Source organism: Nanorana parkeri, unplaced genomic scaffold (genome assembly GCF_000935625.1).
Source record: "Nanorana parkeri isolate BGI_ZX_2015 unplaced genomic scaffold, ASM93562v1 scaffold561, whole genome shotgun sequence".
Taxonomy (NCBI): domain Eukaryota; kingdom Metazoa; phylum Chordata; class Amphibia; order Anura; family Dicroglossidae; genus Nanorana; species Nanorana parkeri.
Window position 1 is genome coordinate 331,342 of NW_017306829.1, and position 26,396 is coordinate 357,737.

Genomic DNA, 26,396 nt, shown 5'->3' on the forward strand with positions numbered 1-26,396 from the left:
TGTTTTCAATGGTTTTCTATTTTATAAATATATTTTCATATTAGTTTAGTCTGTTAGCCTTAAGGCTGAACCCCAGGCAAAGAGCTGAGATACATATAATGAGCTGTTTTATCTGTCAAAGATCAGCCATTTGATCTTTCTGTGCTGCAGTTTTCCTATCCCCAGCCTGTGACTGGACAATGAAAAGAGAAACAGCACACTGAGGAGCTCATCTCTCTGTTACTCTGCGCTTGCCTTCTGTCAGCGTGCTCCTTATACTGCAGCACACCTGTGCACACTGCTCCTTGTGCTGCTTTTCCTCCCCCCTCTCCGAGCTCTACTGTACAAGTTGACTTCAGGAGGCTGATACTAGGTTAAATTCAGATACTGGCACTGCTTGCATAACAATTTATTTAATGATGTTTTAATGTTTACAGACCTGCATTAATTTGTCTTTTTTTTTTAAATGTCTTTTACATTTGCCTGGAGTTCAGCTTTAACCCTTTCACAGCCACGGCCAAAACTGTTAAAGCAGAACTGTGTGCTCGGCAGCACACTAGGTAATCCTTTAGAGATGTACCTTTAGTAGCGCTGATGAGATTCCATGGATCCTATTAACTCCTTCGCGTTCACTGACGTACATAGTACATCTTCGGCAGCGGGCCCGTTTAAACAAACTCTCGGCGGTTAGGAATTGAACATTTTTAAACAAAAAAGAATGGAGGATTTTTAAGTGTGGGCATCCCATTCATAAAAATAAAAAAAAACCTGAAGGTTTAATATCACTTGCAATGGCTTGGTCAAACAGTGGTAGCCTGAAGTTATGTTATAAACAGTTGGCTTTCAGTCTCTTAAGAAAATAGAGCTCAGCTAGGGTCCTGCTGTTGCTTAGGAGAAGGCTGAGAATTTGATAGAAATGATATTTTCCTGTTTATAATATTTTGTTGAGCATGTGAAACTGAGCTTGCTGTGTGTATTCTTTACAGTAAGTCCTCTACTAACTGACTGATGATCTGACTGGATTCTTCATAAACAATGACAGCTGTAGGTTTACATTTATTGCAAAAAAAAGGTTTATTGGCCAGGTTGGCAGATTCTGTCATTTATTCCTATGTACTCTTTGTGATTGCGCAGATCAGCACAAGCTATGGCCCACTGCAATCACATGCTCATGGGGTAAATGTGCCATTGTCAATATGGCCGGTATGAAATATGATTTAATATTAGCTTGGCATTGAACAATATAATACCTGTGGGTTCCTTCCAGTATGCATGGGTATTTTATTGGCTTTCCAATGATAGATAAATATAGATTTGGAAATTTGTATGCTAGCGCCACCTTTTAAGGGCAGACCAGGAGGGTCAGAAGTTCTATTTACAGGCTTGCACTCAACATAAATGAGGTATTATTTCCAAGGGCATCTCCGATTATATGTGGACTGACTTCATGCATAAAAGAACACTACTGCTATTCATACTGTAATGCTATGTTGGCATTTACTGTTACTTAATTGCTATAATTATATGGTCTTACCTTAGCTTGTTTGTGATAGATTATTTTTTTTATAAGTTCATTGTAGTTTGTCTGTTTCTTCCATTGTGTTCTGGTGTAAACAGACATGAATAGATCCAGCTGTCTGTCTGCTTTGTTTCCACTTGTACTCTGCAGGCACTATACTATAGGTTGGCAGATTATATCTCTATGATGATATGTTAGTGTACCGAGGTTAGAAACAGTTATTTCTTCACATACATCATTACATCTGATGAGTAGATGGTACTGTGTCATCATTTATATTTGGCTCAGATAGGGATCCTTTTTTATTATTTAATGGGTCACTGACCTGGAACAAGCATACAGTTGTAGAAGTGCGCAAAGAGATCTGCCCTGTATACCTGTTCCAAGTTAGTGACTCTTGAAGTAGTGAGCCAGGGTGGTGGCCCTAGAGCTTGTACCTTTTAACAAATGTCCTCATCAGCAGCTCTGACATTGCTGGCCCCATAGGTTCCATTTAGAGCTTCTGTCAGTTTTTGATTAGTAGACGTTACAGGAGACGTATTGGGAGAATAAAATAAATTCTTATTCCCAATACTTCGAGCCGGTTTATGACACTGCGTGTGTCGCATGCCAACTCTATTGATAAGAGCTGAGCAATCATGAATGCTGATCACTCAGCTCAAGGTCATCTCCCTGCAGAAAGAGGTGATTGCAGGGATTCCCCCCGGCCCTCTCCGTTCCTTCAGCGCTCATTGGAGGGACAGACAGGCGAGGGAGCGGGCACAGCTGGTTCTGGCTCTACAGAGGCAGAGCCCGCTGTCATTCAAGCAGCAGTGTGGATCCTGACAATATTGTTGGGCTCTTTCCCGGCTGCAGGGCCGCTCTGCGCTGTTCACATATAGCAGACAATAGCCCACTATATGCTGAGTTTGAGTCACAGGAGGACAGTAGTAAATGCGATCCTTTGACCCAAAACAGGACCAATGTAAAAAAAAGCTTTGTCTTTAGTTCTCTTTAAAGTGTTTCCACTTTTGTGGTCAAATTTGAGAAAACCCCTCTGTTTGTGTTCCCATTTACAGAGCATACCTAAAATCATTTCAAATATATATACTGTATATCTTGCCTTTTAAATATTTGTTTGGTAAAGGCCTTTGTGCAGATTTGTATTCTACTCTAAAATGCAGGAAAGTGAAAGTAGAGGGACAGACTGAGCTTCCTCTCATTAACCTGCAGTGTCTCTAAAGCTGGCAATACGCTGTATTCACAGAGTGGGTGGCCCTGTCGCCACCCTTCCATTCAGCATCCCTCAATCAAAATATCAAAGGAGCTGGATGGAAAATCTTCAGGTGAACAGTGATGGCAGCCAACCAGCAGCTATCACTGTTTGGTTATTCCAACAGCGGCACCCACTGCCACTGTCAAAATTCATAGGACACAGCGGGAGATTCCTCCTACCATGCTGTTCACTTGGATGGAAGAGAACTGCGTATACCCAGCTTTAGTCTCTAGTGCTCAGATTTAGTTTGCTGGCAGATTTGATGGATCAGTTGTATAGTACAGATATTCTCTGATATATTCTGTCTCTCGAGAATACATGTTAGTTTTGTCACTAAGCGTGTGGTGCTTATATTATTGGCAGCTAGCTGTTTATAAAAATGTTCCTGTTAAATGGTAAAAGGAGATTGGTGACAAATAGCTGTCCCCATATAAGAGAAGTCCACAATTATAGTTAGGGATGCACCAATACCGGTATGTTGGTATCGAGTACCGATATTTTTTTTTCCGGTACTCGCCGATACCGGATGCCGACACCAGTTCCATTAAGGAAGCCAGGTGCCGTGTAATGACTCGCCACCTGGCTTCCTGATTAGCAGGGAAGCCGTCCCCATGGTTTTCATCAATAGGTGACGAGAAAGCATGGAGCCGGTTTTCTGGTCAATCAGGAAGCCGTGTGCCGTGTAATGAAGTGGCCCCCGGCTGCATGATTGGCCGGGAAGCCGGCTCCATGCACAAGTGACCAGGGAGCATGGAGCCGGCTTCCTAATACCGGAAGTCTCAGGCTAGGCATCGGGCGAGTACTCACCCAAATACTCGGCACCGATACTAGTATCGGTATCGGTGCATCCCTAATTATAGTCTACTTGTTTACTCATCTAGTACATTTTAAATCTAATTACCTTTAACAAAGTGGTTCTCCACTTTTAGGGGTGCATCGGGGGAAACGCATAGTGCAAAATGTGAGACACAAGCTTACACGGGTTGTAAACCTTCCCCTCTCTGTCCAAAACAAAAACAGTTTGGTTGGGGTTGGGCTTAACATTATATAAACATGGTGGGCAATGCATATACCCTATACTGTATTTGAGGTGTTTTATCTAGAACTGTGACAGTGATTGGTCCTTCTTGTTTCAGCTTCCATTTGCTCTGATCCCAGTGCTCACATTCACCAGCCTCAGGACCGTAATGAATGACTTTGCAAATGGGCTGTAAGTATTTAAACAAAAAGTACAATATTTTATATACTTATGGGGGCATTTTTTTTTCCTTTTACATTCCTTCATTGCCTTGTTTCCTGACCCCATCTCTGTGCCCATATTTGTTATATATTTGACTTTTTCTGATAAATGACTGGTTGAATTCTACTTGTTTCTATGTTAGATATTTCCGGTATCCTAAAGTGACGTTGTCGCTGAGCAAAAAAATCAAAATAAACCTGCATCACTCTGGAAAAAGAAGTTAACTCTTACTTTCGACCATTGGCTTCTTCTGTCTTAGCTTTCCATTTCAGTGTTGTGACCACTGCTGTATTGTGGCACTTTCGATGTACCGGATGCCATGCCCCAAGCGTGCGTGCTGTGGTTTTACTCACTGACCCCTATGTACTATCGGATTCAGCAGTGACAAAGTGGCTGACTGGTTTAGCCACCATAAAAAATACATTTAACCACCTGCTGTCCAGCCGTAATTTAACAACCGGACAGCGGCTTCTTGAATGCGGGTGGGCGTTCAAGAAGCAATAAAGAGCAATAAAGTTAAGTGAAAAAAAAAAGGTTTAAAATAATTAGTTACAAAAAAAATATAAAAAAATGAAAAGTCACATATAAAGGTAATAAAAAAATGTAAAAAATGTTTTAAAGTCCCCCGCCCCCCACATACCGCAAACATGCATCGAGTGCGCCTACGTGCCGAAACGACGATTGCATCCATTACGCCGCACATCTTACATATCGCCACGAATGTCGCAGTGAGAGCAATAATTCTAGGCCCATCAATCACTGATAACACTAAACTGATGAGCGGTAAAAGCTTTTAAAGCGTCGCCTATGGCCAATTTTGGGTATGGTAGTTTTTGCGAGTTTGCGGGCGCGCACAATTTTAAAACTTGACATGTTTGGTGTCTATTTACCCGACGTGACCCCGTCTTTTATATTTTGCCAAAAACTGGGGTAATAATAATTGTTTTATAACATAAAGTAGGGAAATCATTATATAGTAAAACATAAAAACCCCAATGGTGATTTAATACCACCAAAAGAAAGCTCTATCTGTCCCCAAAAAAGGGTATAAAATTCATTTCAGTACAGCGCTGCATGACAGAATAAATCTTAGGATCGCTGACATCATCAGGTCTAATGCAGGTTCCATAGACATGCTTTAGATGTGAGGACAACGGGGGACATTTCACCAACCAGAGTGAAGACAGAGAAGAGGGGAGCACTGACTGCTGGAGGAATGGGGATCAGGTAAGTAAAGGTGCTTTACTCCAATCCCCTAGGTATAAACAAGCACATAACCCTTGCAGTGCAGGGGTGGCCAAGAGTAGTTTTTTGATTTGCCAAGATGGGCTTTAATGATTACAGAGCTGCATTAACTTGTGTCTTTTAAAACTTCCTGGAGTTCAGCGTTAGCCCTTTCCCTCCCATTGACAAAACAGTGAAAGCGGAACTGCAGTTCTTGCCAGCACACTGGGTCAGTATCCTTTAGAGAGGTAGAGCTGATATGGTTCCATGGATTTTATTAAGGTATAAATGTTCGACTGCTAATTGCCCGCCGACCACTGCGTCACAAATGGACACAGTAGTGACAAAGTGGCTGACTGGTGGAGCCACAGGGTCTTGCGTAAGTGATGGATACCAGTGGCCGCAGTAGCTCTGAAAGAGGTAATGGAGATTGGAGTTGCTACCTCCACACAGGTAAGTATTTCTTTTGCAAGCTAGTTCTAGCTACATTTTGTGTAGTGACAAGCTCACTTTAACTTGTTGAACCTGATTCATTACATTCCTCAAGTTGAGAATAGTCTATCTTTTAGCAATAAAGTGGGCACCTTATTGCGTCACGTAAGTTACCTATGTGACCTTATTACGTCACATGTAGTACTCTACCCTGATCTGCTCGTCACTTTCATGCCCAGGATGGCCAAACTAGAAGTAGAAGGGCATACTTTGCGCTTTCAGGCAAAGGATATTCTTCTTTGTGCCACCCCTGGACACCAGCCAGGTCATGGTTGTAAACTTGGGCTCTTTGCACACTTCTCACTTTCTACTATGACTTTTAAATAGTACAAATGATTTTTGATTGTAAGCTATTGATGTTACTTTAAGTTAATTCTTATATAAAGGCATCTCTTTAACAGTCCATTCTTTAACATTACAGGGGTTGGAAGATAGCTGGTGGCATCTTGATACTTATTGTATGTTGCATAAACATGTACTTTGTGGTCGTATACGTGTCATCACTTGACAACGTTTGGCTGTATGTCGGAGCATCCATCTTGTGCATTGCATATCTCTGCTTCGTGGCATATTTGGTGAGTATGTCAGTGATATTTGCAGTAGCTCATCAGAAATAGAAGCGGTAGAGTAATCATTTGATTTATGTACAACAAATGCAAGAAAAAAACCCAGCATCCCCTATTCTCTAACATTGGCCTTTTGGTACAGTGTTCTCCAACATGATACACATGTCATCATTGAAATAGGTAGAATGCCATTGATGACCTGCATTTAAGAATACAAGGAGACCAATAAAGGTTTTCCTCATATTTATCTTATGACATATGATGACATATAAACATCTGAGAATAGACATTTTAGTAGCATGGCTACCATCACAACCCCGGACACGAGTTGCAGAAGTTGATGGATTTAGCTACTGGACGTAGCTCTGGACTCCGGCTGACAAATGGCAGTTCATTTTTGTGTGTAACACAGGACATGAGAGGTTGGTCAGCACACAATATACCTCTGAGAGAAGAGTGTTATCTTTTCATTCTATGAAGTGATTCAGTAAACAATTGTCTATGTTGATGGTATTGCTAGTTTTTGCTTTTGTCTTTAATGCTTGTACTTTTTCCAGAAATATTTATTGTGCAATGCTCACATACACAAACAATACTTTGTGATAGATGTACAAAACATCCTGAATAATCACTATTTGTGTCAGCATACAGTTATCTTGCACTCCATACACATGTCTTTACTCCAGTGATCAATCTGTCTCATATGCAGATTCCTTAAGGGTGGTGAACACAGCTGAAGGTGCAGTTAGTAACCTACAACATCTGCTTAGTTCTGAAAGGAACCATATGTCTGTACATATTTTGTAAATTACATTTGAAAGTGATGTTAGAGTTGAATTACAAGCAGTAAAGCTGGGCACTAGGACTGTTACTGTAGAGCGCTTAGTAGGATCAGAATCAGAGGAGTTGATGGACACAGCTCCCGGGCACAGCTCTGGACCTTCATCAAACATCCCACAAGTACACAGTGCAGTCAGTGGCAGACAAAAATGCAATCCTAGAGCAGGTGTTAAATGTCAAATGGAATGGAAGTTGAAACAGCTACACTAATTACACAGTTTACATACAGTACATATATGGTTCCAGGTTACTACGCTAAAGGATCAGTAATTCTGTTCAGCCAGTGATGGTATTTTACACACGACTTGCGCACAGCTAGGCAGCTGACAGAATTGTTCTTGGTTTAGCAATGCAACTTCCTCTGCCTTTTATCCACCTCAGCCCGTTCACTGGAGAGTGAATTAAGATTTTTCCAATGAGAAAGCTGATTGAGGAAGTAGTAAAGCAGTGCTGACAAAATCACAAGTATGCTGGAATAAATGGCATCCTTTGTTGAGCAACACAGTAAACTAATGTGTTCCAGTTGTACATTTAGCTGTTTGCCTGAAGTTCCACTTTAAGGGTATGCGTGTAGATCGGTCAGCCATGGTAGAAACTACACATGTCACTGCAAAGGACACGTAGAAGGGTTTGGCTGTGACAGAAGCAGTGGTGTATTGGCCTAGTGTCATCCAGAACGCTCCTGAAAATCAACCATAATTGACTTTGGAGGGTCGGGGGGAGGGGGGGACTCCCTGCAAGTGGATAGTGACTGACAGTCACTGCTCTCTGCAGGATGCAAACCACTAGCTTAGTGATCAGCGGTTTGTGATCACTCCTCAGTTCTCTGTATAGAGCCACCATGTGACAGCTACATTGTCCAATGCCAGCTCTAAGTATTGGGCAGAATATATTTTACTCTCCCAATACTTCTCCTTTAAGAAATATAAGCTAAAAGTTGAACTTTAGGCAGATAAAAATGCACATGTGTACAACTTTGTATTCATTAATACATCAGTGTCTTTCTTTATCATCAGACCAGCTCAAGCTGCTTAACAAAAGTCTTAATTGAAGTGAAAAAACATCCAAGAAGGGATACAGGGATATAGTAAATCAGACATGTGGGTTATGCTACTGCATTCAGGAGGTGGACACTGCCAAAAAATGTTGAATGCCAGCCCACTCTTACCCTGCCCCTAACCATAACGCCACCATGTTTTTTTCTTGTGTCCTAGGAGGTTGGCCGCTTTCTCCCCCGCTCTGTTGAGGAAGGCTCTGTCTATATATTTACTAGTTTTTCTTTACTAATAACATTATCTGTACTGTTTGGATGTTTTTTTTCTCTTTTTTCAAGACTTTTTTCAAGACTTTTATTAAGCTGCTTGAGCTGTCCTGGTACTTGCATGACCCCCTCTGACTCATTTTAAGTGGTATCTGGTCAGTTCGTCATAGAATGCTCTCCCATTTTTAGAGTAGTGGTGCAAACTAGTGTCTCCCTATGCCACAGATATCCTTCGGTGTAACCCAGCCTCTGATATTTTTCTTTGAATATAGACCTCTGGCAATAACAAAAGCATCCTGGAATGCTGCCTTCGTGTGTTGTGCTCCAGATATAGTGACCTACACCTGTGTGTTCTGAGTCCCGTAGTCATAAGATCACTCTTATTATTTGCAGCAGATATGGATACTTTCTTTGGTATATCCAGTCTCTGTTAATAGTTTGCATTGTCTGATGCAAATTGAATGTCTCCTTTGGACAGTCCATGTGCTATGTCTGTTAGTGGCAGAGCGCTGTTTCCAAATACAGTTCTGTGTGTCCAAACCTGTGAACAATGATGCTCACTAGATTGGAAAGAGTGACAAGTAACCCACTTTCGGGTATGCAAGGATCCGAAAGGGGGGGCTTTAATGAAACACTTAAGCTCTCTCAATAAAAATGTAGAAAATCATTTTATTAAATATCAATATCAATACAGCAAAAGATTTGGTTAAAAAACTCAGTTTAAAGGATTGCTTGGATAGATGACCACAATACAAATAGTATTACCATACTTCACATATGATGTTTATAATGGATTGGGTAGAAGCATTGGTTCTTCTAAGTACCCCAACATGTTTCGCCCGATGGGGCTTCCTCAGGGGGATATATTAGTCGTGGACTAGTCTGCCAATCGGCCAGCCAAATAGGATGGAAAAAATTATGTGGAAGAAGCCAACCAAATCCCTCAATCAACATGCAGACATCCCGTGGGAGGGTTGTGTCAGCAGGCAGAATGCAGCATAAAACACGCAGGGGGAAGTGTAATCGCTCACAGAGGCACAGCTTGGATTTCTCTCAATGTGTCTCTCCCAGGGCTGCATGATGCTCACTAAATGTCTGTTATGGTAAACACATTTTGCGATGTAAACTTTATCAACTGGATATTGAAGTACTGAGATAGTACTCTATGGCTTCCTATCCAGGCCTAGAACAGTGGCTTCTCTTTTGAGTGTGACCCTGTTCTTTTCACTCGTTTAATTATCAGAGTTGTGACGCAGAAACAGCAGGAATTGCCTTATGGCTGTTAGATGTTGGGCTTCATTTTTCAACCTTCCTGCCTTTCTTCATTGGGTAATGCAATCAGCCTGTGAGACCTCAGTGCTTACGCATGACAGCCTGGAGCACTGTGCAAGCGTGTGCTTCACCTTTTCTATCCATCTGGAGGAAAAGACTTGGGCTGCTGCTCCTATTTAGAAACACCACATGGATTCTTTCTTCTAATGTGCATACTAGAAGGGACACCCTTCTCACAGCAGTTTACTACCGTTTTAAGCCCCAGTTCCAGCTAGCTAGAAGGACTCTTCACCCACTTCTGGCAGCGACTTTAATTTGTGAAAGCATGTCTCAGTAGATCACAACCTTTAAAACAGAGTCCTTTAACTTGGCTTACAATTCTTGAGTTTACAATGATTTAAAGTGGAACTATGAGGTGAGTGCTTTTTACTCACCTCCATAGTTCTAGCCGACCTGTGACAATAAGACTGTCACAGGTCAGCTCAGTAGATCGGGAGGTGAGCGAACACATACCGGGTTCGCTCACCTCTCGATCCCGTCACGGCTCTCTGGAGGGACTGGAGGGGTATACTGCGGCGTCTCAGTATACCGCGAGCTACAGCTCGCGGTATACTGAGCCTAGGGTGACGGGAGGACGCTAGTTTGTGTCCTCCCGTTACCCTAAGGAGAACTATGGGGAAAAGCCTTAACCCCCATAGTTCTCCTTTAAGCGTATGCATGAAGCTCCTCACTTCAGCTGTGCTAGCCCCCTAGAAGCCTCTAAGTTAGTGTCCTGCATGGTAACTGTTTCTCTCCATATGCGCAGGGCACTATGGCTGTGTGCTTAGCACTAAGATGATTCTTTTGAATGTCTTATTGATTTGAGTTTCAGAGAAGGCTTTTTAACAGTGGCATGCCTAAACCTCCTGGTTTTTGTTCTGGGTGGCCACTTCATTGTAGGAGATCTGTTAATGACAGAAGGGTCTCTGCTCACAGCGGGTGCAGCTACATTACCTGGTTGCGGATTAAAATCTTTAACACATTGGCACTCCAATATTGTAGCTATAAAATTTCTGCTTAAAACTTAACCAACCCACTTGGCAAAAGTGAGGGTATTTCCTGAGTTCTTTTGGAACCTTACACCTTAGTTTTAATGGTCATGTTATGCTTTTACTCTGAGACCTGTACCAGGTATCTGATCTTTGGATTTTCTGTATTTCAGTACCCCAATGAATGTAATGCTAAATTATGTATGCCCGCCTCACCCTGGGACTTTGTCTTTCTATACAGCCTGTCTTGGGGTATTCTCCACCTTGTCTGACTATAAAGTCTATTTCACTCTAGTGGTGTTTATATCTCCTAAGATCTGTCTCTCTTAGGAGGGACTTCTCAACCTACATGGTTGCGAGACAACACCTGAATTCTGAACTTCCCAAGGATTCGGGTCTCTCTTATAGCACTGGATATTATGTACTCACTGGTGCGTCCAGCTCCCCATTGTGGAATGCTTAATAGATTTTCACGGAAATGGTTTAGTGTCCTAGTTTCTGGATGTTTCCTGTTACACTGAGTTTCATCTCTACTCTTCTATATAACAAACACTATCCCATTCACCCTCTAGGTTGTAGGATGTATGGAAACTTTGTTAACATATATCCCTTTGCACTGTTCCTGAGTACTTGTTGCTTCTTATCCTGAGTTGCGCACTCAGGATTCTGAACTGTGCACAACTGGTAGTCCTTGATCCTTCTCCTCCCCTTTATCAAGGAACCTTTTCTGTTTGGACATTTGAGTCAGTCTTTACTTTGACACCCTTCACCTTCACTGCAGATGTCTGTTTCCTTCTGCTGAACAGCGATTGGTGTATCATAATGTATACTATATAACATGCAGGGCACAAAACTCTGCACCTGAACTTCCCTCCTAACTGTGAGAGTTTTGTTCTATAATACAACTTATTTACAACTGATGTTATTTCCTCATAAGGAATTATTCATTTTGTTCTGTAGTTCCTGGAAGATGAAAGGCACAGCACCTCTATTACCTCAATACAGAGTTCCCCTAGCTGACCATCTGTATTGTGACTGTTTGGTGTCAGCTGTTGATGTGTTGTAAAGTCACCTCATACCTTTATTCTGTGTTCCCTATTTTTCTATTGCGTTACTGTGTATCACTTACAGGGTTATTCACAAAAGGGTGAATAGTTTGGAGAAGGGAGAAGTGAACAATCTAGGACAACATAGCTCATTTGGGAAAATTCTCCAATTCAGCTCACTTTCCATAGTGAGGTTGAAAGTTTCCAGTTCAGCTATGTTGTCCTAGATTGTTCACTTTGCCTGCCTTCTCCAAACTCTTCACCCTTTTGTGAATAGTTAGCCTTCTTTTTTATATCGGATTTTGAATCTCCTCTTTCATAAAAGACACTTGGTACTCCACTCTTCTTCGCTTCACATTGAAGGTTTTCCCCCCTCTCTCCCATTAGAGTACTTTAGGAAGGGCTGCTTTATTTTGGATCTCCTTTCTCCCACATTCATGGGTTAAGGGTATTCTGCTTCAGTCCGCAGCTGTTCACTGGTTGATCAAGACATACTTTGTCTGACTATCCTTCCCTTAGGTCCAGGGTTAGGTATTCTAGGCTTCAGACTTTACATTACAAAAAAATCTTGTTTTTTCTTGGTGATCACTAGATTTCCCTCAACTCCTGTTTTTTCCTTATAATAGTTGCTGGATTTTTGTCCACTTTAATGTCCATTATCCTTTCAGATGACAGTCTTCCCCTAGGGGTGCTGCTTCCCTGTTCTGGAGCACCAGATTCTACTTTTCTGTCAAATGAATGGTGTGACTTATCACAACATAATATGCATTAAACCACCGCAATGAGTCAAGAAGGTGCTAATGGGTCTTTAAGGTTTTGGAATGTCCTTCACAGACCTCCATCATACATGATGTATGGAAAACAACCTAAGAATATTTCTGAACAAGAAGCAATTGCCAAGGAAGAGTGGGAAAGGATTCCTAAAATGAAAATTGAAAGACTGTTAGGTGGCTACATTGTTTTGAATGACAAAACGTTTTCTTTAACTCTTGGCGCTAATGGCTGCCAGCTGAACAATCCACTTGCTGTTGCATACTCAAAGTTTTCAGTTAATCATTCAGTTGATCAGGCTTTAGCAACAAACAAGAGGCCACACTGTCTGTTAACCCAACATGGTATCGCCCCGACTATGTAACACGGTAGCCTCCGGTCACATCACCGTCCACCGACCGCAGTCAGCCAAGATTGACGCCGGGAATGATTCTGATAAAGGGGGCTTGACCCTGAAACGCGTCAATCTTGGCTGACTGCGGTCGGTGGACGGTGATGTGACTGGAGGCTACCGTGTTGCATATTCGGGGTGATACCATGTTGGGTTAACAGACAGTGTGGCCTCTTGTTTGTTTTTAAAGCCGGATGAAAATGTATGCTTGTGAGTACTTTTATCCCTTGTTTTATTTATTGTAATAAACGATTTTACACATGGAGGTGGCGCTCTGTTCCCTTTTGTTTTCTATTGTTATAAATGACCCCGACATTGATAGGCTTTAATATAGTGTCAGGCTTTGACTATATGCTGTCTGATCTGTATTGTATTCTAATTTTATGAACCTATTGCCTGCCATATTGTGTCAGTGAAGCAAAGTGTAGTTACGTGTTGGTTTTACAGAATTTGGTGCATGTTGTGTACTTACCACTCCGTGTTTTTTTTCTTTCATACAGACATGGCAATGCTTGGTTGCTTTGGGCCTGAAGTTCCTTGAATGCGGGCAGACGGTAAGCATCCATCAAATAATGCTTGCCGAAGATCAAGCTTCTTCCTCTGTTAATAGTTAAGGGATTGAAATGAATCTGGGCATGGCAAGTAGCCATCAGAGCCAGTGTGTTTCTATGGTTTACTGTGTGAACATGTAAAAAGTATGTGCAATTTTGCACAGAGAATGCTATGTCAGTTGTATAAATCATGATTGTTTTTCTGCGTTTACCTTATTTAAATCAAAATATGTATATCATGGTTGTTATACTATATACAGTAAACTCCCCGTTATCCGGCATTCACAGGGATTGGTAGATTCCGGATAAATATAGTTTCTGGTTGCTTGAGAGTTACTATTAAAAATCGGTCTAACTAATGCCATACCCCATACTATACCATATCATAACATAAACTCTGTATTGACCTCATATTAATATTGAAATGCAGTAATAAAAAGCAAATTAGGACAAATAGACACACAGTCATTTCCAGGATAATACATGCCGCAGATCAGCAAAACAGGGAGTACACAGGGGATTTTTTTTCTGGTTAGATGAGAGTTCTGGTTAGTTGAATACCGGATAACTGAGAGTTTACTGTAGTTTGTCTTCTTTTGAGAATTCAAAACCTCATTTGGTTATTGTCTGTATTCATATAAATCTGCCACACTTTCCTTTACCAATCACCAGCTATTTCAGTTAGCTGTGTCAACTGTTTCAGACTGATGGCCTATTGCAAGAAAACAAAATGGCAGACCATACAGCAATAAGCATTTATTACTAACGCAGAATAACTGCTGCCATTTAGCCTGCACTGTGGATAGAAGCAATGCATGTGAATTGCATATATGGCTAAAACATGCCAGTCTGAAGGGACATACAAACTACATACCCTGAAATTATGCAGACACCTGACCATCATACCTATATAGGCTCGTTGAACATCTCATTCATGGGCATTAATATAGTTGCCCCCCACAACGTGGCTATAAGCGCCTCCACTCCTCTGGGAAGGCTTTTCACAAGCTTTTGGAGTATGTCTGCAATTGGCATTCCACATTATCCTAAAGGTGTTCAGTAGGGTTGAGGTCGGGATTCTGTGCAGGCCACTCTAGTTCCTTCACACCAACTAATTATACAATGTCCTGATTGGCCTGGCTTTGTGCACAGGAGTACAGTCATTTTGGAATAGAAAAGAGATTTCCCCAGACTTACCACAAAGTTGGAAGTGCACAGCTGTCTACATTGGTTTTATATACAGCAGCCTTCACTGGACACGCCTAAACCTAATAATTTGTTGGGGTGCCTACACACATTTGGCTAATAGGTGTGATGGTAAGTTGACTGCAGATCTTTGGCCTTATAAGTGTATTGTAATACAGCCAACACTTTAATGATGGCCACCCATAGGTAATAAGATCACATTTTCCTTGTTTATTAATTGATCTGTTTAAAATTAACATCAATGTATACCTATAAGTCTTCTGTTCAAACAGAGTAAAGGCCAGCACTGCTTTTATGGAGTAGTCTACTGTGATAACCATCCTGGTAATTCTTCACACCAGTTGTTCCCTAAGAGACCCACCAACTAAAGGTTGTAGAGCCCCTACTCTCTCATAGAGCCACAACTTCTGCTGCTTTCTGGAATTACTTCCTACTACAGATATAGCCATACTAGGAAGGATAAGGTCTGTCCTAGAAAAGTGGAGGATCTCAGCGCAGGAGTGTTGGATCTGATAAATCGCCTGGTCTATTAGACAACACACGTGTTAAAGGAAGGGACCCAGGCACGATTCTTTAGTTCATGAACAAAAAAGCTGCCAATGAAGAACATTTGTATTAAAAATGATCTGTTGTATTGTCTGTATTTCTGTAATTGAAATAAATAACAGAGCTGCCTATAAATATTAGTTGGAAAAAACCCACTCTTAAGTTTTCATGCTTTTGGTGGATCTTAATATATTAACATTTCTGACTGGTGAAGGAAAATATGTGATGAGGATGATAACATTATTGTTTGCTGGTTCATCAGATAGAAAGGCACACACTGCCAGAGCACTGATCTCTCACAGCCGGATATTTGTTTTTTTCATATCCATGTTAGTGTTTTTAGTTTACTTCTTTTGGAGAAACATTTTTCTTGTGTAACTTTGCTACAATGTCCTCTTACATGTTTCAAGCTACATGGCTATTCCATATAATAATACGATGACTACCGTGCTCCATAGTGGGCAAAGAATGATTTCCAGCAATGCAACCATTTTACTATCACCATTAACTTTTAAGCTTTTCTAAACATTGGATGCATATAAGACATCAACAGATTATTTATTAGTAGAATGATCCTGTGTCGAAGCAATGAAACTATGAACATGCCGTCTCCTGTTTTTATTGTCCACTACACCCCATACATTGGATGTTAATACAGTTTCTGTGTACAGCACATTAATACTGAACTTCAGGCACAAGAACTTTCTTTTATATGTATTTCTTATTAACCACAAAGAGGGGAATTTATCAAAACTGGAGCAGACAAAAGCTGGAGCAGTTGCCCATGGCAACCAATCGGCTTCTCCCTTTAATTTTCAAATCTTACCTGAATAAACTGAAAAGGGAAGCTGATTGTTTGCCTTGCACAGCTGCTCTAGATTTTGGCTGCTCCAGTTTGATACATTCCACACTTTAAATGCAGCAAATTTCTTTGTGAACCCAGATATTAATGTGTAAACATAGCAGTGAGCAAAGCCTATCAGAGCTGTGGAAAGGACCCAGCAGTCCCACCCACTACAGGCTGCCTTCAGAAGTGGCAGATACAAGACCAGTCACCAAGCACAAGAGAAGAAATCGGCAGTGACTGCTCTTCATTACAAAACAAACCTCTCCATCCATTGAAGTGCTGTTATTTTATGCTGGATTACTGCACAGGCCTGGAAGAAATACACGATTTAAAGGAGAACTCCGGGGAAAATTTGACTTACCCTTGCAGTGGGGCTGTTTCTAGTGCTCATGAAACAGTTATTCTCACCCCTTCATTTGAGACGGCTTGTTCTTAGACCGGTCCCTAGATGCTCTGTCCCCCTCCTCTGAACCAGACTAAGAATCCTTGCATCATCACGCTCTACGCTCACGTTAAGCTGTACTTTCCACCATTATTATTATTATTATTATTATACAGGATTTATATAGCGCCAATAGTTTGCACAGAGAACCATAACCGTGACGTTGCCATTCCATCTCTGTCCTTCTCTGGTTCATCCTATGGAGCTATCCCTCCATTGCTTGGATGTGTTCAGAGCTGTTTGTCTCTACCTCTCAGTTATGTCTACCCTCAGACAAACTATCTCTTTATCATTTTTTTTGTGTTTCCGGTAAAGGACAGCCTGCTTCACGTTTCACCATTTCCCGGTGGGCTTGTTCCACCTTCTCTAGGTGACTCATGCAGTCCATCATTCAAGCTTATGATCTTAAGGATCAGGTTCCACCCTTTACCATCAAGGCACATTCTACTAGATCTGTGGGGGGCTTTTCATCAAGGCTGACACCTGATCTTCCGTTTATATGTTCTCTAGGTTCTACCACGTGGATGTTTCAGTCTCATCTGGTACCAGCTTTAGGTGGCTCTTTGAATTGCAGGCAGTCCCAAAGTTTCAGTTGTTTTCTTGGACTTGTTAGCACTTCTTTGCTGTGTTGCCCATCCCTCAGTTAATGTTTTGAAGGTTTAAGTTTGCCGGTACCCCTCAATAAATAAGAAAGAAAATAGAATTTGTGTACTCGCTGTAAAATCCTTTTCCTGGAATCCATTGAGAGACACAGATCCCACCCTGTTCTCATTACTGCTTTGCTACAAAACGGAGGCATTCTGGTTATCCTCAGCTGGCCTAGTGGGTTTTTTTTGCCAGTGTCCAATCCTCCTGTAGGCAGTATAACTCAAGGGTTTAAGACTTCCTGTGTCTCTTAATGGACTCCTAGAATTTATTTTAGGGGAGTACAAAATTCTATTTTTTTTTCATGCATTTTTCGCTTATTTATATCTAGATTTATATTCATTTTGGGATGGAAAGTCGTTTAAGAATGCACACTGCCCAGTCTGACAGACATCCTCACTCTATCACTCTAAAAGTCACCCTGTCACTTTAAAAAAAAACGGTATTTAGTGTGGATGCCTCTAGAGGGGCTTACACATACCTGCAGCAGCTCTCATTCAACTCAGCCACAGTGCCATTCTGAACAGGCAAAGCCCTGACACTTCCAGGTGGTGGTGGAGCTTGCCTGATCTCTCTTGACCCCCCCTTCCTAAATTCATATTGGCCCATCACTGTGATGGGCTGACTGTTTGGTCAATAGTAATGTGTACCTGGGAGCCACAAGCCCTGACACTACCTGAAAGTGCCTGCACTTTATACCTACCAAATATTTGTATTAATTCACATCATTTTGCTATTTTACTATTTGTTTTCCTAATAAATGGGTCACAGCTGTTCAGCACCAAACAGTGTTATAATTTGTCAATTTGCACCAAGAGTGGACTTCTAATCCTTTTATCTTAGGCCTGTGAAATATTTCATATAGTGTTAATCTATGCAATCCGAACACACATTAAGTTCTCTCGTGTGAGATGAACTATCATTTTCATATTTGTAAAGCTAGTGGTGTGTCTTGTCTATCTGCATTAATATGTATTTTAGGTGATGTGTCCCTCTTAAACAGTTTACGGCATAATAGCAAGCCTTGTCAAATTCTGGATCATGTACCTCTGCCTTAAGCTGTGTAGGCTGATTGATTTTATCTGTCTTAAAATCTTGGAAAAACTTGACAATATGATTTACAAGTTTGTAGTTTGTATTTATATAAAAGAAGCTGTTTTAAACGTACAGCGAATGCAAAGAAAAGATGGTATTGTGCGTACTAGACTCAAAATCAGACCTCATGAAGATGAACTAACATGATAATGTGAGCTGTAGTCTTTTAATAAAGATTTTCACAGCATTTCCACTTGTGTGTTTTATTTTGTGCAGGGTGGTAGAACCTTAACCCTAAAGTAGTAACTAATTTCTAATGACCATAAAATACAATCATTCTTTAACATGGCTCTGTCATGACACAAGTATAGAGGCTGCCTTTGAAGGCCTCTTTCTAAAAATGCTAGATACCTGGATGTAATTGAGCTTTAGAAAAACATCAGAACTATCTCTCGATTTTGTTTTGAATCAGACAGCATTGAAATTCAAGCTTCAGAATGACTGTCAGGGTCAGTAATAATGGCCTCCTTTAATCTCTCATGACAGATTCCCTTTAGAGGATAAGTTTACTTTAAACAAAATGCACTTATCCCTGACCTAACCTTATCTACACCCCTTTTGCAGATGTATACTTACCTCATGCTGCCACCAATGGCTTCCAGGGATTGTTTACATCCTGCACCACAAGTCCTCTCTCTTGGCCATGACGGCGCAGTAGAGCCCCATAAAATGTTATGGGGCTCATCTACCACCGTCTCCCAGCCAGGAAAGGAACCCCATAGAATTCTGTACTGTACAGATGTAACCAGGAGAGAGAAGACTTGCGGCGCTGGATGTAAACATTCCGCAGAGGCTGCGGGTGTCAGATCTCAGTAAGTATGCATCTGTGGTGGTGAGGGGAGCAGAAACAATACGTGAACTTTATCTGAAACTTATTCTCTCAGGAAACCATTAACATTTTTATAATCTGGCTTCATTCTGCCAAGTGTTGCATTTGTGGACATTGAGCACCCCTCAGGCCTTTTTTAATCGATAATGTGAGGAGCAAAGACTAGTAAAAGATTGCCTCCATTTGGCCACTATCGGTATTGCATTTTGTGCTCTTACTTAAAAATTCCATTTTAAAAAGTAATTTCTCAGACTTAAAAGAGAACTATGGGGTAGTGTTTTTCCCCATAGTTCTCTTAAGGGTCAAGGGAGGACATATACTAGCCTCCTCCCGTGACCCAAAGCTCAGTATATCGCAAGCTACAGCTCGTTGTATACTGAGACCGCTGCAGCCGGGACGGATCCTGACAATGCTGTTGTGATCCACCGAGCTGCGTGAATTTAGCTTTCTCTGCCTATCTAGAGGCAGAACCAGCTGTACCCGCCCCCTCCCCCGTCCGTTCCTCCAGTCAGCGCTGGAGGATCGGAGGTGGGGGTGGAATCCCTGCTGGGAGCCGTGACTAACAGTCACTGCTCTCTGCAGGGAGAAGATCGAGAAGTTAGCAAGGGACGGTATGCATTCGCTCACTTCCTGATCTATTGAGCTGACAAGTGACAGTTTAATTGTCATATGTCGGCTCGAACTATGAGGATGAGTGATTTTCACTCAATTCATAGTTCTCCTTTAAGAAATAGAAGGGTAGGTGAGGGCAAGATTTTAAAAATATATATTCTGTACATCTCTCCAATACATGCCCATTTCACCATGTTTTATCCCTTCACAAATCCCTGAAAAATACCTGCTGATCTGCAAGGAATCCAGTAAGCTCCTAACCTCCTATTTGGGTAGACAACACAGTGCCTTTGCTGCACTAAAATCCCAACCAGCGCTGCCATCCTGCCTGCTGGTCTACAGACTGCCACCTGTCCCCCACCCCTCTCTGACACATTTTACATGTATACATTTATTTCATACCCAGCTAAACATTCCTGCTACCTGACTCCCAAGAACCTGCCCACACATGCCCTTTTCCTACACATATGTGTAGGAAAAGGGCTCTTGAGAGATGTCGTTTTGGGGGACGTGCATCAGTAGCAACTAGGCTCTTGGCAGCTAAAGCTGCAAGACTTTTACAAGCCTGGTGATGATTACTAAAAGATGTTTCTTGCTACAGAAACAAGGTAAAAGAATAAAAATGAATTCCTAGATATAACCGAGAGGGGGTTAATTTGGGTAATACACCCTTTTATGACCAGAGATGGTAATTGTAGTTTTCAACTGTATTTTCTGATGAAAAATAATAGTTTTCTCTCCATAATGAAAGGCATGACTTGCAGTGATGCTCAAAAGAACAGACCAAATTTTACCGTCGGAAGGATTAAAAACAAAATAATTCTTTCTTCTTGATATAAGAAAAGAGGTCCCACACTGTGCATTTCAGGAACCAGTCATCCCAATCTTGGAGCCACCATGCAGCAAAACCTGCTGAGGACTTTTTGAGGACTGTGTGTTTTGTTTTTATGAGTTAGGTTGGACATAGATGGGTAATCGTGTTGCCAAAATGACAGGCAGTAGGAAATCTGCTCATTCTCGATTTGTATCATCATGCGGCCGGGACCTGCTGCTGTCTTCTCTCACTTCTCTCAGCTCACACTCACAGGAATTATCAGCCGACATACAAATAAATATTTTTCTTTACAGTAAAGGGGAACTATTCAAGCCCATTCAGAAGTTGAAACATTTCTTTTTGGGAATAACGTGCTGACACTTGGATGCGCTCATTAAAGCCACCTATGGAAGATCTGTGTTGCCTGGTCCTTGCATAGTTGTATAGTTGCCCCAACCTATGCTTACATTTTTAGGCCAGCCTAAGTTGTTTCAAACAACTAATCTGTTGAAGTATTTATAACTGCAATGGAGCTCTGCAATATCCTTTTTATAAGTTCCAAAATGCCCTACAGCTATAGAGCATTTTCAATGACTGGTGGAACCTTGGCATCCTTTGTCTTAAATAAGAAACTCAGGCGTTAAATCTTAAAAATGCATTCAAGTACCTGAACTATTAACAAAAATGTATCTTATTTATGTATCACTCAGCTGTAGATCCTCAAATCATCTCTGAATTAATGCCGACACTGTCCTTACTTCTGGAGGGTGGCTACTTTTGTTCCTCATGGTCCCTGTGTGTTGTTAAGTAGCCACCACTCCAAGCTCACTCCCGTGATGGACTACAATATCAATACAAATGAGTAAACTAAACATGAGCCCCCCAAAACCTCAAGGTGTTTGCATGCCTGCTTAGTTCATGTTCAGAGCGTCTCTAGAGTCCCAATTCCCAGTGCACTTTATTATTCAAGATATGGTTATGCTCTAAAGCAGTGGCTCTCAACCTGTGTAACATTTGTCCTCGATCATTGAGTCACGACCCAAGTTGCACTGCAATGGAATGCATGGCAGTGTGGGCTGCTGTGCTGTGATGGAGCTCCATCCATATGTGCATTGCTTGTACAGCTCCCGTGCTCACCCTGTGGAGGTGCCGGGAGCCAGAATGTGATGTCATTTCGGTCCAGGCACCTCTACAAGACATGTGAGGGAGCTATAAGCATTGCATGTATGGATGGAGCTGCCTCACGGCCATACCCCCAGCCCACCCCACCCCAAGTCAACACTTGGAGTCGGGCAGCATATTTTGAATGACTGCTCAGTGTAAGAATGGACAGTGCTGTGCTAGGGGGAGGCTGGGGAGCCTCTCACCTAGAAAAGTGGAAGGCATGTGGTGACCCACTGAAAACGGAGTCACGATCCACCAGTTGAGAACCAAGGCTCTAAAGCATGCCTTCCTGGCCCTGTGCTTCCCTATTGCCAAAATGGGAATGCACAGGACCTTACTAGTCAATTGATAGGTGATGGGATGGGCTATAGGATAACCTTCAGCAATTTGGTCAACATTTGGATAACAGATTGTGCCAGCTTTTTGGGCTTCCAAGGTGCTCTGGAAGTCATTTATAGTCTAATTACCCCTAGTGACAAATATAAATTTCTTCTCATGCCTTCCAATGTCTGCAGCTGATTCCTATTTAGGCAAACTTGAGTCGTAAGGTTAAGAGTCACAAGCCATGCAAAAGGGGATGCTTCACGGGTGTTTCTTAAGTCTGCCAAGCTCCTCCTGAATGATGGCTCAGTACAGAAAGCCAGTAGTGGGGTGGTGTTGGGGCATTCTATTGTGTTTGTGCACCTTCCTTTTCTGCAGTTAAGTTTTTTTTTTGTGGAGGCATGCTTCTGCTACCAAATAAAGAAAGCCATACCTGAGAAAAGAACTATCTCAGTCTCTGTAACCCATAGAAGCCATTAGGTTACTCTAGTTTTCTTAATAATAACCAGCCCTGATCACATTGAGTGTGATGCACCACAGACAGTTCATCTTTAGACAGATCAGTCTATTCTGTGCTATTAGTTCATTAACAGTTACTAGAACCACGATTACGACATGCATTTGCAACTATTTATCCAATAGAACAACATAAAAACAATTTAAATACAAACTTTAAAAAAACAAAATGAAAACATTTGACCAAAATAGTACTGAATTGCTACAGTGGCCAAATACAATTATCAGATCAGATACACACAGAGGGGCTTCATTCAAAAGATTTATGAAACTCCCCAGTAACATATCCACAGCAACCAGTCAACTGAGGGGTCACCCATATCAAATATTCAGCTGTTTCATGCACCTGGCCAAGACCAACATTCTTCTGAAAGCAATATCAGCAACTGCCATTTTTTTAGTCACACCAAAATGAAAGGAACATGAAAACTATGGAAGATTTTAGCCATTCATTTTACAATAAAAAATTGAATGGTAGACCTTTGTCACGTATCTGTATGAGGAGTCCGAGACGACAAGGGTGGTCTCTTGCATAATATTTGTCCGAGCACCCATGAACTGGTATCAACCGGCAATGCACCAAAGATAAACCAAGTTCAGATGGGAGTGGAGTGAGGTCAAAGGCTGTGGTGGTTAACAGACAAGCAGCAGGGCACCAAATCATAAGCAGTATCAAGGTCAGAGACAAGCCAAGGTCAGCAACATGCATATAGTCAGGTACAATGTCAGTGAGCAGAATCTTGGTCAGAAGTCAGGGCTGAGGTCAGTAACAGGTCAAAGGAGTACAGACTGAAAGACCATTCAACAATGAGGCTCTGCATAACTGCTGGAAATAGACTGCTTGGTGCCAGTGCCAGGCGTGCATCCATGTTCACGCATCTGCTGTAATGTTTGCACACTAATGCGCATGCTTGCTAATCTGTGCATATGTTGCTCATCTATTTAAGACTCTAATGGAGATGTGCACACGCATGTGCATGAACCCAGCTGATTCAATGTTCCTGACAACCTTAAATAATAGGAATAGAGCGAATAATGGTAAACTGCTACAAATATTTCATAAAAAATACATACACATTATATACAAAAAGGGCAACCTGATAAATAAATATAGGGATTCTGTTCAGAATTTATAAAATAACCATTGGCCATGTGTCACTCACAAATTGTCACACCCCATAACCATGCCACACAAAATGCTGACTGTAAGATTGTGCAAAGTGCAGCATATATACGAGTTTATGAAGAACCATATACCCTTTTTTCTTTATTCTCCTGAACACCAAGATGACTGACATGCTTGCTTCTGAGAGACAAAACCTGAACAGAAAATGGCCACTAGAGCCTATAGAAGTGAACACTTTTAGTACCTATGTCTATGGGTCTTTGCTTGCTTCAGACGAGCTTTACATTCCTATACAGGTTTATGGGAATGCAAAACCCCCTTGAACCAGGTTAAACGCAGGTCAGAAACAGGTTAATTGCAGGTCATATGAACTTGTCTCCGAGTTCTGAATGATCTCCGAAGGGTCTCAAACTGATGTCACTGACACAAGCCCAATGATGCTTGGCCTTAGTCTCCCTCTAGTGTTGAACAGGTTCATACTAATCCCACACCTGGCAGTACAATTTTCCAGCTCAAATCAATGTGTCTAGGCCAGCTGTGTAATATCTATCATAATGTCATTCTGTAAAAGGTGAAATGGAAAGCGCCCGTCCTACGAGGTGACTTTTTGCTAAGTGACAGTGATACGAATTAGTCTCTCTGTAATGTGGAGTGACATTTATAGAGAACATGTTTAAATGCGTGCCCATGAATCTGTAATGTTTTACTGTTTTACAAGCTGCCTTTACCACCTGTGGATGTGAATGGTGTAAGTACAGCCATGGAAGATTCCTTGTCATTACTCTGTGTTATGTGTGTACATGTATTGTGCTATCTGGGCAGTTGCATGTTTTATGTTGGAAAGCAAACTACATAAAAAAGGATTGATATTTACAACAAAATATAAGACCATTGCCAAGGGCAATAATCAATGTCTTTGATATTTAGAATATAATGCATGGGGAGTTTCCTTGTCCCTTCTGGAGAACCATGGAGCTTTGTATTCCCACAAAATCTTTATAAAAGGGGAATATAAATACTCTGTTTAGTAAACATGAATTGAATCTAACATGCGGAAAATCTTATTTTAACTGTCAGGTGCATTGAAACTGATCTGCATATGACCGTCATGACTGATCCATCATAAATCTATCTTCCCTGCCACTGTTACACATTTTTATGTCTGAAGGTGAACTTCATTTTATTCATATAAAAGTGAAAGTCCCTCCTAATGTCAGCTATATACAGGTGAAACTCGAATAATTAGAATATCGTGCAAAGTTCATTTATTTCAATAATGCAACTTAAAAGGTGAAACTAATATATGAGATAGACTCATTACATGCAAAGCAAGATAGTTCAAGCCGTGATTTGTCATAATTGTGATGATTATGGCTTATAGCTCATGAAAACCCCAAGAACCCCAAATCCACAACCTCAAAAAAGTAGATTATTACATGCAATCAATAAAACAAGGATTGTACATAGAACAATATCGGACCTCTGAAAAGTACAAGCATGCATATGTACTCAGTACTTGGTTTGGGCCCCTTTTGCAGCACTTACTGCAATTACTTTTGCACGATATTCTAATTATTCGAGTTTCACCTGTATGTGACACTCTGATTGAACACTCTGCTTTAAATTTATCAACAACTATGCAGAGTGAGGCCCAACCTGATTGGTTATAAATTGAATTCATTGTAATGCACACTGCAAGATGCCTTCTATTACCTGAGCAAGAAAAGCCTCTTATAAGCTCCTCTGTGAGTTAGTTTAATTTCATAAAAGGGGTCTGACTTTTCCAGAAATGATGGCAAAGCTCTGCCAATTGACAATCAGAGTGTGCTTACGGTCCATGGAGACATTCTTATTGGTCAGTGGAATGGCAGTTGCCAGTTTTACCTATGAAGTCAACAAATGTCAGGCACGAGTAACAAAGTGACACTAAATCTTGTGTGTCTGCTGTTATGCGGGATTTTCACTTGTAAAAGTTTAAAATGAACAATATGTTTTCTTTAAAGCAATGTTGCCGTATACTTGCACCTTTTGGGTTCTGCACTGGATGTGGTGTTTTAGGTATATACTGTACATTATGGTAATTGGGTGAAATGTGGTTTCCAGTTGACTGCTTCCTGACATTGCTTCCCTCTTGTTCTTTTGCAGTATAACCTTGGCCTGAGCAACTATCCAGAGCTTTTCCTCTTACACAATATGGAGAAAGAAGAGGTCTCGACCCCCCGATGATGCTGGGTCACATGGCACAGCACTGATTAGCCCTTCTAGACACCACATCTAGAAGCACTCAGGAGTACAGAGGTGCCATGCTATTAGTACCAAATTAACTTTGTAGCAGGTGAAGTAGAGCAAAAAGATCATCAACATAATTATGCAATACACAATGCCTGTATACTATACCTTCATAATTACATAGGTAATTACAGGGTGAAAAGACACAATACCATCGAGTTCAACCAATAGAAAAACGAATGACTAAAGATATCAAAGCCAGCATACACAGAACCTATAGTTGATCCAGAGGAAGGCAAAAAGCCCTTATAAAGCATGGTCCACTTTGCTTCAATGGGGGAAAAAAAATTCCTTCCTGAGTCCCTAAGGCAATCAGATAATCCCTGGATCAACAATCTACATCTGAGTGTTATCCTCAGTACTTCATGATTTTATATTCATATCAAATATTTCCGAATATGTCAATTTTGCTGTTTTTTGTTAATTTCACAATTCTTCAGTTTTCCCAAAACCCAAGGACGACTTTTAATCCAAAGTTATTTTACATTAATTTATCCAATAGCATTCTA

General features: G+C 41.2%; 1 protein-coding gene across 1 annotated transcript in view; it reads left to right on the forward strand.

The window, feature by feature from the left end:
- SLC11A2 (solute carrier family 11 member 2) overlaps positions 1-25,966 on the forward strand; it is a 64,182-nt gene extending 38,216 nt beyond the window's left edge. The window contains exons 14-17 of the mRNA XM_018562112.1: positions 3,890-3,963; positions 6,131-6,284; positions 13,385-13,438; positions 25,744-25,966. Coding sequence (XP_018417614.1) covers positions 3,890-3,963; positions 6,131-6,284; positions 13,385-13,438; positions 25,744-25,824 — 363 coding nt within the window. The 3' untranslated portion in view covers positions 25,825-25,966. The remainder of the gene's footprint in view (positions 1-3,889; positions 3,964-6,130; positions 6,285-13,384; positions 13,439-25,743) is intronic.
- The last annotated feature ends 430 nt before the right edge of the window (positions 25,967-26,396 follow it).